Genomic DNA, 13,061 nt, shown 5'->3' with positions numbered 1-13,061 from the left:
ACAGTTTCGACCACAACAAGCATTGGCCTAATGAAAGGTACGAACACAAATGGTCATAGACAAAGTCATATTTGTCTCAGACTTGTGGATGAGTGGATAATTTTTGCTTGCTTTTTGGAAAAGCAGTGGTAGTGTGATATTTTCTTTGGGAATTTTTTTTCTTGTCTTGTCTGCTTTACGTATATCCCACTTCAAAGACCCTTCAAGCTTCTGAAATGGGAAAACAAGGTAAATGTCCAGGTCTAAAAGACTGAGCTCAGGTACGTATGCTTTATCTCATGGCACTCTGGGGTATGGTGTATGATGAGGAAAGCACCTGTTGGAAAAGCATTGTCTTCTCATATTTACATAACTACTGTAGCATTGCACAAATCTGCTGCTCAAGCGTTTTTTATTAGTTGTTTTTAAGCTTTTGAAAAGTTTGATTCACAGTCCCAAGCAAGAACACCACCAGGGACGAGCCCAAAATGTCCATTTTTTTTGCTAGACTTGTACTTCATGGGTTTTCAGTGTATGCTCACTTCCTTCAGTCAGTAATCCAAACGCACATTACATCTGTGCAGTTTGAGTGTATAATCTCTTCAATCACATTGAGAGGAATGTATATATTTTTTTAATGATTCACGAGGGAAATAGTAATAAGGCTTGTTCTTGTAGGGCTGAAGAAACAATTTTAGAAGATTTTTTTAGAAGGAATGACAGTTTCTTAAGCTATGCTGCTACTTTTATTGACCATTGCATAGTGCCAGTATAGTCATAGTATAGTGAGTATAGGCTTCTTTTACTCTTTTTGTAGTGTAGTGGGTAACACCACCTATCAAATCCCTGACCAGGCAAGCCCACACCACCCATGAGAGTCTTCAGGCACGACTCAAATATCATTCACTCTGGAAAAGATGTGTTTAAGTGTTTCTCATAGTATCAAAGATTCATCTCAAAACTTCAGACACCAAACATGTCCCTTCAACTAGGTTTCGTATAAAGGGAAGGTTGTGCAAACTGTGGGATTGTTCTTTGGCTCTAATACCAGTGGTCACTATGGATAATGAAAATGGAAAAAGTCCAAAAACAAGCTAGGATGACAGTAGATGTATTTCTTTTTTTTATTTTATTGTTTCACTCTTCATATCTGTACAAATACCATCAAACTTTGTATATACATATGACATTTACATTAAAAAAATACAAAACTATATATTTATAACTGAATCTTGTATTCATCTTGTGATGCCTGAAAATAAAAACGCATCTCGAAAGCAATGCAAGCAAAGAAAACGACAACGTTTTGATATACCGATACTCGATCCTGTATCATGTAATGTTGGAGAAAGCAGTACGGAGCAGAACATTGGCAAAAAAAAAATTATAATAATAATAAAACAGCATAGACATGTTAATGGCACGTTTTTGACAATCAAGTATCATCCAAAAGTTGATTTCTGCTCTATAGCTGAATACATGAATCCGCTAATGAACAACGGTGAAAGCTGACGTCTCAAAAACAAATAATAATAATAATAATAATAATAATAAATCATAAAAAAACTTTCTGTATTGAGAAATGGCTCATGTTCAGATATTAGCATGCTGCACTGTACAGCGAAATGTTGAAGAACCATTGAGAAAATCCCTTTGGTCAGTTACAGTGAAAAGTAAACAAAACCAGAAACAGGTTATGTACATTTAAAGAGTGACAGATTTTTTTCCCCCAATAAATAAACACACAGGCAAACATGCAGTTAAGTGTGAAATAAACATCTGTGATATAGAACGGACAGCGATAAGCAGATTTTTACAGCTCAGTGAATGCAATTTACAGCTTGCAGAAGACTTACACTTTACATGGTAGCGTCTTTTTTTTTCTTTTTTCTTTTCTTTTACCTCACAATAAATAACACTGCTTCTCTTTGGACAAATATACTTCTTCATAATAAAAAAAGACAACAAAACAAGTGAACACAAAATAACATGACAGATAGTAAGTCAGACATTGTAAATGTATAAATTATAAAAACCAAAAAAACAAAAACAAACTGTATAAATAAACATCTATCAGACTGAACTATATGTATACTTCCTTTTTTTTTCTTTGAAAAATAAATTAGCATACACATTTGTACAGTGTGGACATGTTTCCTTTTCCCGCAGGACTGTTTCCACTGGGTTTTGTTGGCGGTTTATCCGTCCAGTATTGGCGATAAATGGATATAAGCCATGTAGTCCTGGTCTTCTTCATCGTCATCCTCCTCCTGGTCTTCCGTGATGGCTATATGGGAGAATACATGGTAGCTGTTGTATGAATAAAGACCACAACAGCGCAGAATCTAAGTGAATGTTTGTCTTGGTTTTGTTTTTGTCCCCCCTCCCCAGCCTTCTGTGAATGCCACAATCTAGCTTTGTGTTTTAGACAGATTTGGCAGCGGCAATGCACTCTGCTGCCCCCCCCCACCACCCACCCACCCACCCCAATTATGCAACAAGCTTTACATAATCAAGAAAGTCAGTACTGTGACAAGAGAGGGTGATTGGAGGGTTCAATGGCTCAGGTCTAATTTTGCAGATTCCTGAAAGAGGACAAAAAACCCCAAAAAAAACCCAAAAACAAAAAAAACAAAACAAAGTGCTCGTGTGTTTTAGGATTGGCTCTTATTTTTCTGCTTTCCATCTAAAAATCCATCATTTCTGAACACAAGTAGTTGCTGCTACTTGGCTAGGAGGGCGTCCTGTGTCCTAAGCTGACCTTAGCAAACCGGTCATAGTGATGGCACAGTTTTGAGGTATATCCTTCTACAGAAATGTTTACATTGGGAAAATTATAAACAAAAATACACAGAGATTGCAACAGAAAGAAATAGGCAGTCCCTCGTTACCCATTAAACACTTAAAAAAGAACACATTCACAGCAAACCTTATCAATGTTAGGCGCCTAGTAGCAGTTAAAATGAGAAACGCATCGTTCTACAAACTCCTCCTGCTTGTCCTGCAAACTGTAAAATGCTGTTTAATTCCATGAGGTGATTATAAAAGTTGGTCCTTCGGAATTACTGTTATGTGCGTTATTATTAGGGGTCCAAGCACCTAGTGCAGGAGCTGTACTATTATAATTGTATTATTACTATTGAGTAAAGTAGCACTGTGATGCTAAGGTCAAGATATGAAAAAACTGGGATTTATTCCCAGATGTGTTTGTCAGACATTCCTGCCAAACATGCCATGAACTGGAATGCAGCTGAACAGTCAGCTTTGGACTGTTGTGGAAGAAGTAGTAGCTGATGGCATATGCAGCCATATTCGTCTACGCAGGCAGTCTGGTAGCTTACTTAATGTAAAGTTAAAAAAACACTGGCACCAATGTTACAATCACCTTATGCTTGTTTAGAGCACGGATGCTAATGCTTTCTGACCCTCATATAGATTGGCAGGGCTATTTATGCCGTGGAGACATAGTGCACTTTCGATTGAAATGATTGATTACAGCCAAAGCGAAAAAAACAAAAACAAAAACAAAAAACTCCTCATACAAACCATACAAAATTAAAAAAAGAAAAAAACAATTACATGATTATCATGAAATTAGCAACGTGACCATGGAATTTACAAGCTGTAGTGATAGGATAAAGGTACTGTATGTCTCAAGACTGAACACGACAACAAAAACACAAACAAAATAAGCTGAAGGTTTTAAGGCAGCCTGCTCGGGTAAATGACAGGGTGCTAAACTGATGACAAAACTAGTATTCAAAATGTTACGCGTGTTCTAGCTGCGAAGGTTAGTCTGCTCATACAGAGAGTCTGCTTGTTAGTTATATGCAGTAAATTAGTATGTCAAATGACTCCCAAAAAATGAGCCCAAAAGTTCATACAAAACTTCCTAAAGTGTTTACATGAGTTATCTACACACACGGCTTGTTTCTCCATGCTGATTCATTGACTTTCCAAAAAAAACAAAAAACAAAAAACACCCAAAAAGCGCAGAACTGGGTGAAGTCAACCCAAGAGGGACATGCAAAAACAGTAAACGTACTCCCCATCCTTTCCTGCAGCTTAGATCTGAGCAATGGGAGGGTTTTTGCCAAGCATTTTTTGTTTGTTTTTTTAACGAAGAAAGAGCGAGGGAGGGATGCAGGGGTGTGTGTTGGTGGTGGGGTTGGAGTGGTAGCACTGGATTGTCTTTTTTGTTTGTTTGTTTTTTTGCTTTTTTCTGTTGCTAGGTGTTACTTACAGTTGCAAGATCCTGAATGCTTCACCTCCAGCAGAACCCCCAAAGAGCATGCGGCCTGCTTCATGGCGCACACGCTGGGGTACGAGGTGTTGTCGCTGGCGCACACCGCCTCATCCGAGCGGCTTTCGGGACACGTCTCCTCACACAGGGCGCAGCGGCCCCGGCCCATCCGGACGTCCCACAGACACTTCTTCCCAGCGCTGCACTGGATATCATCACACGATTTGGCTTCTGTAGGAAAATAGGAGGCATTATTAATAGAAAAAGGACCATAAAATGTGTGTTTTTATGGAAATTGTTCAGTAAATACTGTGAAGGTTGAAAGATACGTAGTCATAGAGTGAGGAGGCCCTTCACATGGTTCATCTTGAGAGATAAGAGTAATCAGTAGCTAATGTCATGCTCATCATGTCATTTTCAGTCTTTTTTAAAATGTTGTGTTTAGTAAACAACAACTTCATTATACAGTACATGTGTAGTTCTGGGAAATTCTGGGTGAACAGAATCCACAAAAAGAAAAGATCAAAGGCATAGAGCTTTTTTACCCTTTTAAACCCTGTGGCAGCCTGTGGACCCACCTTATTAGTTTAAATCACACTCATCATTTAGATAGGGCAAGGCAAGGCAATGGGTCAAGAGCCGCTGATTTCATAGTAGTTACAGGGCAATAACCCTACTGTTGAAGGGGTTAAATAGCACTTGGGAGGTAGATTTTGCACAAAAGGGGTTCGAAGGCAAGTTACGCTCAGTTTGTAATAAGAGACAGGCCCATGTTGCCAACATCAGGAAGCAATTAGACACCCACGACTTTGCTTTGCAAATAATAATAATGATTGCAAACATAATTGTCATGAGAGTATGAAAGGTCAGAATTTGTTTGGAATGTTGGCATGGCTGCATATGCACATAAACTGCTAGCTGGAAAATAAGCCACTAAAGCCCACCTCCCCTTTCGGCCCCTGTCCCGGCGCTTTGAAAATCTGTGTACAATAAGCTTCCTGAACTTCATCTACCCTCTTAACGTCATGCTCAACTGGGATCAACAAATGCAACATTGTTTTCCCATTTGCCACTCACTGATGCATTTTCCCTCATAGGCCACTCCGATGGATCTGCCCAGCAAGCACGTGGCCCTTCTTAAATGGCAGGCGCTGGCGTAGACTATGCCGTCGTTGCCGCAGAGGTACTGGTCTGGTGACGTGACCTCAGGGCACACGCGGTTGCACGTCACGCAGTAGGCGTTGTTGGTCTGGTCCACTACGCACGTTGAGCTGCCTGGGCAAAGCACATCGCGGCATGTCTCTGCAAAAATACAAAAAAAAAACAAAAGCGTAAACACTTAGAGCTTCTGTTTCACCATCACCTCCCGCCCTTGCCAAGTGCTTGTTACAGTACTGACTGCCTTGACAGTAGTTATCCCCAAGCGTAGTGTCTCAGATTTCAGCATTAGCTGGAATTAAAAACTTGTTAGACAATTATTTTTGTTTTCCATGGAGTTTTATCATCATTTCGAGGGCGGAACTTTTGGTAGATATGCCTCTTAACCCATTAGAGTTACTATTTCTAAAAGACACACTCAATACATGCCATTAAATGTTTGTGACAAGAATGAGAACCTTGGAGTCCCAAAAATAAATAAAAATAAATAAAAAATAAAAAGTGGTGCCACTCCACTTACTTTTGCATTTGCCCTGGTACTGCACCTCAAGATCAGGGTGCCCTTTGCACTTGGACTTCAGCAGGGCACATTCGTCCCGGTAGGTCTTTCCGTCAGACCCGCACACGGGGCCCTTCCAGGTGATGTTGGAGCAGTCTGGAGCGCAGACGCACCGCGGCTTGCTCCTCCTGTTCATCTTGCATTTCTTTCCAGGGCCACAGTCCACGTTGTCACAGGTCTCTGAAACCAATTTAAAAACCACAGGTGGACGTCAGTGGTCAGAAAGAACCGTTGATGGCAACCAGTAGCAGATTGGCAGCCCACCTTTAAACAAAACATCTACAACACATTCAGATGTGTCGTTTTTACTCGACATTGGAGAGAATTTCACAAAGAAGGATTCTCCAGTTCAGCTGGATACCTTAAGCCCAAAGTTAAGCCTGAGAGACATGCCTATTGGACAATCTTCAACTTCGGGCTAATTAAACAATCCTGCTTTGTGAAATACCCCCTAGGGCTGGGCATGGGGATAGTGAAGTCAGCACATCTAAAACACAGACCAGGTTTCATTCCAAAGCCCAGTCCTGGTGTTGAAGAAGGCCATTTCTACTCCCTCTCGAATGAGATCGTATTTCTGATCGTACTTCATTTTTTTAAATTATATCACTCTCTCAAATAGGCAACATCTGACCCAAGGTCAGTGTTCTGCTGTTTGCAGAGGCGGTCCATGCCAAGCCTACCTTTGCAAGGTATGCAGTTCGGAGCTCCTCCGTTGAAGATGGTCCACCTGAACAGGGTGCTGTTGGGCACGTCTTCTTCGGTCCAGAACGTCCCGAGCCTTCCACTCCTACAGCATTCTTCCCTGCTCATGCCAGGCATGTAGAGAACCTGGCATCTTCCGTTCTTCCCTTGTTGGAGCCAGCAGTTCCCAGCTGGGAAACCAAAAAAAAGATAGGAGAGGGTTTTTTTTTATAAAAAAAGAAAGAAAGAAAAAAGAAAGAGGGGGTGGAGGGGAAAAGGCAGAAAAAACCCCAGAAAGCCAGTCGCATTAAAGTCTGAAGCCAATGACCCAGACACAACACGTGCAGGCTGTATTAGCTGGAAGCTGCCCCGCTCCCCCTCCCCCTCTCTATTTTGTCTGATTTCTCAGTAATGCGACTGTTTTACACTTGCATGCCTGAACCCAGACAAACTCAACGGGGCTGCCCCTTCAATCTCGAGCACTTTTCTCTCTCCCGTCGCTCGTTTTTATCTCTGCCCCCCTCCTCTCCCTCTTCTTTTTCGAGTGAGCAGGGTTTTTTGGACGGAGGCACTGCCAGACTGACAGCCTCGTACCTATTTAAACAATGTGCAGTCTAGACTCCACTTCCTCAGGCTCCCACTCTCACCAGACTGCTCAGGCTAGACCATTACAGCACGGCTGGCTTTTTTATTTTTTATTTACCCCCCCCCCCCCCCCCATTTTATTTATTTATTTTTTGAAATCAATAAAAATACGCTGGACTGGCGTGGATTTTAACACGGCTCAGAATTAATCTGCTGAGGAGGATCCAGGTCATATGGTTTTATTATGCTGTATTTAATAAATTAGAGGATTGTGCTCCAGACGAGCCCATTAAAGCCTCCTGGTTCATCCAGGTTCAAACTTTTCTGTTCTAAAAAATAGAATAAAACGATAAATCCAGAAAAAAAACCCCCACAAACAACAAAAATCTCCAAAAATCAATGAACACCTGAGCTTCAGATGATTTACAGCGGGTCGTCTTGAATTGTGGCCAATGACTTGCATTTCACAAAGCCAGACGAAAAAAAATATATAATAATAATAAAAAATTATTATTATTATTATAAATAATCATGCATTTTTGTTTTGCTATTAACCACGATTTTCCTGGTCAGAATAAAACAGAAAAACGAAAAACAAATTAAAAAAAAAATTGTCACGTTGTTTTCATGCAGCTCATGCAGGTCTTGGGTGTCACTAGTGGTCAGCAGCGACGGTGGCGAGGTGTCTGGCATCCCCCCCGCTGCCACCTCTCACGGTTACGGGCTCAGAAATTCCCACTTAACTTCATTTAAGCCTTCAAACCAGTTGATGGCCTCCAACCTTCAACCCCCCACCCTCCCTCTCCTCCTCGCTGAACGTCTCTGAGGTGGACTCTTTTACACACATACACACGCACGCGCGCATGCACGCACACACACACACACACACACACACACACACACACACACACACACACACACACCTGCCTCAGTGTCAGCAGCACTGAAGCAGACAGCCCTGACCACCAAAACAACCCCTGAAAATACCCAGACACAACTTTTGAACCCCCTCGTGTCAATCTCCTCATCTCCTCATCTCCTCCTCCTCCTCCTCCTCCTCACTCTCAGCTGAACCGACCCCGGAGCCGAGGAGGCTGGAGGCTGGAGGCTGGAGCTGACAGCAGCAGACGGTGGGAAGAAGCCCAAACTCACCTTGCACTTTGTGGTCTGCGGTGAAATGCCAGAGCCAGAGGAGGAAGAGCAGGATCCGGAGCTGAAGGACTGGTAGCATCCTTAGCATGGTCAAGGCAAAGTGGAGCAGGATATGGAGGAGCAGCAGCAGGAGCAGCAGCAGGAGCAGCAGAGCAAAAGTAAACCTGCTTAGAGGAGGCAGAGCTGAATGAGTGCTTGTCTGAGTGTGTGCCACCTCTTTTTAAGTGTATTTAAGTCTAAGGGCCGACTTGTCTGTAGTGGGCGGGCCTTCACTCGGTGGGGGTGGGGAGAGGGGAGGGGTTTGGGTCCTCTTTTCTTTCTTTTTTTTTTTTTGGTTTCCCTCCTCCTTACTTCTTCTCCAGCTCTAAATCAGGTGACATCTACTTGTAACTTTCTCCAGCCTGTTCTTGGGTCATGGATCTGGATCATCCACGATCAGAAGTTCATTAAATAAGAAAAAAATAATAAATAAATAAATAAATAAATAAATAAATAAAAGTCTGTGCCCACATATGAATCAAGTGGTGACGTAGACTGGACTACTGTCAGATCAGATGGAGATTTATTTGGCTTTCGGTTCCCCTCACACACACACACACACACACACACACACACACACACACACACACAGAGAGAGAGAGAGCAGTGTCTGCTGCTCACTTTAGCTGCTGTGTGAAGATAGAAAAGTAGGCTAGGTTGGTTGGTGGTATGCAGAGCTTTACTCCAGGCGTCCAACTGGATGCAGAAACCTGTGCAGGACAGCAACACATTTTTAACAATCAGATCACTTGTCGGGAGCCAGGCTTGGACGACCTAGTTTCCTATCTGGTAATAAGGTTTCAGTGTTTAGCCTGGGGTGGCAATTTGGAGACGCAGAGAAAAGAAAAAAAAAGCAACAGAAATTTTAAATAATAATAAAATAAGATCAGATATATAGTAATAAAAGCTTTAGCCTGCTTTGCTGTCTCCGAGCCCAGCGATGAAATCCTGCTGAGCCCTGAAAACCGCCTCAGCTCAGCTGTATGGCTTTCTCTACATTTTCTACACCGACAGACCAGAGTCTCCGTCTAATCGACCTTTAGGGGCAGAGAAAGGATAGATTGCAAGGAGACAATGCACTTTAAAACAAAAGGCGAGCTAATATTAGAAGCAACAGTTGTTGAGGTTTCTCTCGGGGCTCGGAGACTGAAATGAATCCTGTTCAATTTCCGATCGGCCGTCCTGCAAAGCCCACAGACTTCCAGTCAGCGCGGCCGAGGCGCGACGCACCGCGGAAACGCCGACACCCTGCGGACGCAGCTGGAACTGCAACCGCGTTTCCGCTGGAGGTACAACAGCGACCTCTTCTGTTCGACACAGTTCAAGTACAAATTGTAGACGGTCCCACTCTGAAAGTATGGGAGCATCAGGGCCAGTTGTTTATTATTATGGGTAAGGTCAAATGGACCAGCCCCTCCGAACTAAATGGCAGTGGTCAAAAGCTGGAGTGGTGGAACAAGCTTCTCCTGGGTGTATGAGCGGGTATTTAAAGACCCAAATCTTCCAAGAGCACTTGGGCGAAGTGTAGTGTCGAGTATTGTGGTCTCCATACTGACTTTTGTGTTTAGTGGTATCTATACTTAGAGGTATCTTTTGGATCCTAGTCTATACAAACTAGCTAAAAAAGGTATTTTTCTAATAAACAGTGAAGCACTTTTGTAAGCTGTGGTGAAGAGCATCTGCTAAATGCCAACTGCCAGCATCTGTAAGTGTCAGCTTACAGCTTTATTCAAGAAGGGTTAATAAAAATGTTGAATTTCAGCAGTTTTGACATAGTCCCACTATTTTTAGAGACTCATTGGATTTTAAACATTACGGTGGTGATTATTAATTTGAATACCTGGATGCAAATCCTTTGCAGTCGTGGACATAGTCATCTTTCTTTGAGGTGCTTTGCAAAGCCTTTACTGCAGTCTTTAGTTGCTGCTTGGGTCTTTATACCTTAGGTTTGGTCTGAGGTCAGGTGACTGATTCACCCATTCAAGTACAATCCATTTTGTGGTCTTGTAAAAGCTCTTTTGTGCCATGTTTTGTAAAATACCACCCAAATTTGACTGTACTGTCGCTCTACACACTTCAGAATTCATCCCTCTGTTTTATTATCAGTCACATCCATAATAAATACCAGTGACCCAGTTCCACTGGCAGCCAAACATGCCCCTGCCATAACAGTACCGCCACCATGTTTGACCGATGATGTGGTATGCTTCAGATCATGAACCCTTCCTTTCCTTCTCCATAGTCTTCTCTTCTCGTAATTCTGGAGCAAGTTCATTGTGGTTTTATCGGTCCAAAGAATCATATGGTTCCCGGTGGTGTTACCAGCGATTTGCATTTTGAAGTCAATCCTTTATATTTACCTTTATACAGGCATGTCTTGATTGTAGACTTTGACAAGATGGTGGATTATTTCTAGCAAGAGTTCTTGGCTCTAGACTAGATGTTGTGAAAGGGTTTTCAGAGCTCATCCATTATTTTAATTAATTTTTATGGTCTTCGAGACATTTTGGTGTAGCCGAGCTCGCCAGTGCAGTCTTTCTGTTTAAGAAGTGTACCAAATTGTTGATCTGGTCACTCCTAAAAGTCATCTCTCTGATTCGTTTGTTTGGGTTTTTAAGCCTAATGGCGGCCTCCTTTACTTGCATCGACACCTCTCTGGACCACATATTGAGAGTTCCCATGAACAGCTGCCAAATGCAAATTCAGCACTTTGAAGGAACGGACCACACCTGGCCACGATTGACTGCTTTTAAGTGAACTGCCCCAATATTTTTACTGTTGTGATATTAAAGCTGGACAGTACAAAATGTGCGTCACATTCAGTTGGCTCACATACTTATGAAAACTGTGAGAGCCATGAAGAAGAAACCCAATTAAGTGACATCACCATTAGCCTCCACAGGGCTGGGGCATCACAATCCATTACCTGAAGACTTCCAAAGAGGAAATATAGGGGCCATACCACAAGATACCATTCATAAGCAGTAAGAATGAGGCCACAAAAGTTTAACCTCTACCAAAGCCAAGATGTGGAGAAAGGATCTGCTCATGATCTAAAACATGCAAGCTCATCTGTCAAACATGGTGGAGGTACTGGCATGGCTTGGGCTTGCACGGCTGCTTCCGGAATGCGATCATTAACCCTAGTTGGGAGCAGCAGAATCAATTCAGAAGTCTAAAAGAACCCAATTAAAAAATGCATGCAATCCAAATGAGGAGGACCAGCAGAACAATGACCCAAACCTCACAGCCAACGCAACATAGGACTTCATCAGGAGAAAGGTTTTAGACTGGGCAAGTCAATCACCAGACGTTTACCTAACTGAGCCGCATTTCACCTCCTGAAGAGGAGACTGAAAGGAGAAACCCCCTAAAACAAACAACTGAAAGAAGCTGTAGAAAAGAATCACAAAAGAGGAATGCAACAGTTTGGTGAAGCCAGTGGGTCACTGGCCTGATTCTTATATTTGTCTTCAGGTCTTAATACCAAATATCTTCACTGGCCTTGAAGAATGGACTATAGCATGTGTGTCTTGAACAGCAGGGCAGTTAAACTGTCAACTTTTATACTACTGTTAGGTCATTAACAAATATTTAAATTGGCTGTCAAAATCCAAACAAATAAATGACAAATGGCCCCTTCCTTTTGTTCCTTTTTCGTTTGTTCTGGGTAACGCATCCTTTCTAGCAGATGGTTCAGATCCATATATGGGCCAGTTAAGGCACTTGTGGGTTAGTTATGCCTACTGCAAGTACATTGCAGGGCAAAAGTGGCCTAACTGTAGCAGCCATGTTTAAAAAAAAAAAAAAAAAAAAAAAAAAAAAGTTTATAAATGGCATGCAATCTACAACATGAAAGGACTGTACAGCACTTCTACTTCCCATCGATTTGGTTAAAAGGCAATGCGGTCATTTCACAATGGGAATGTGGAAGACCCCAAGAATAAAATAGCATGGTGTGGTAGACTTGAATCACCTCAGACCAGTATGAACTTAATCACTGTTGCCAGCTTTTTAAACTATTAAAACTACTGTAAGTAGACCAAACTAGTACAGTTCAAGTCAACATGGACTTTTGACTTTGTTTACTACCAGCATTGTTATTACACAGTTATTGCTGAAGGTTGTACTGAGCTACCAAATTACTGTTGTAACAGAACAGTTATAGAGTCTGTTCTCTGCATCTACAGCTGTTATTTAAAAGCTCTATCTGTATAGTACTAAACAATACACAGCCTAAAACCAATATCGGCCTAAATAGTACTGTTACATTTATAGTGTCTAAGACTGTCAGTTTAAAACTGACTATGTACAGTATATGTGCAATGTGCATTAAGGCAGAGTTTTCACTAGAAAAGTGATCGGTTCTCCAAGGGTGACATCTAGTGGTTCATTACTACCGTTACATTTTTCTCCCAGTAACTTCTGAGCCTCCAGTCCTTTCAAACTATCTCTTATCGCACATAGACAGACAGTCATTCCCTTTGACCCCAATCATCATCATCATCATCATCATCATCATCATCATCATCATCATGCTAGTTCTGGGTCTGCACCTGTATGAATTTGTAGAACAGTACTGCTAATGAGTTTACTGAGTGAGGATCAGGACATCATGAATTTACAGAAGCCTAATCTGTCTACGGCAAAGACAGTCCTTCCATT

The 13,061-nt window shown here is 42.0% G+C and overlaps 1 protein-coding gene across 1 annotated transcript; it reads right to left on the bottom strand.

The window, feature by feature from the left end:
* Positions 1–1,121: 1,121 nt before the first annotated feature.
* Positions 1,122–8,546, bottom strand: fsta (follistatin a). Its single transcript, XM_072664455.1, has 6 exons — positions 8,358–8,546; positions 6,620–6,811; positions 5,901–6,119; positions 5,300–5,524; positions 4,223–4,453; positions 1,122–2,266 (listed from the first exon to the last, which is right to left on the bottom strand). The coding sequence occupies exons 1-6, from the start codon at positions 8,443–8,445 to the stop codon at positions 2,178–2,180; spliced, it is 1,044 nt and encodes a 347-aa protein (XP_072520556.1). The 5' UTR covers positions 8,446–8,546; the 3' UTR covers positions 1,122–2,177.
* Positions 8,547–13,061: the final 4,515 nt, after the last annotated feature.

The sequence above is a fragment of the Salminus brasiliensis genome, chromosome 20 (genome assembly GCF_030463535.1).
Source record: "Salminus brasiliensis chromosome 20, fSalBra1.hap2, whole genome shotgun sequence".
NCBI lineage: Eukaryota > Metazoa > Chordata > Actinopteri > Characiformes > Bryconidae > Salminus > Salminus brasiliensis.
The sequence above is the reverse complement of the archived record's forward strand: the minus strand, read 5'-3'. Positions and strand labels throughout refer to the sequence as shown.

Excerpts from the sequence above, each read along its gene's own strand:
- fsta (XM_072664455.1), bottom strand. The coding sequence starts at position 8,445 with ATGCTAAGGATGCTACCAGTCCTTCAGCTCCGGATCCTGCTCTTCCTC. Across the intron at positions 6,812-8,357 it reads CGCAGACCACAAAGTGCAAG|CTGGGAACTGCTGGCTCCAA; the intron begins GTGAGTTTGGGC and ends TTGGTTTCCCAG. Across the intron at positions 4,454-5,299 it reads CTATGAGGGAAAATGCATCA|AAGCCAAATCGTGTGATGAT; the intron begins GTGAGTGGCAAA and ends ATTTTCCTACAG.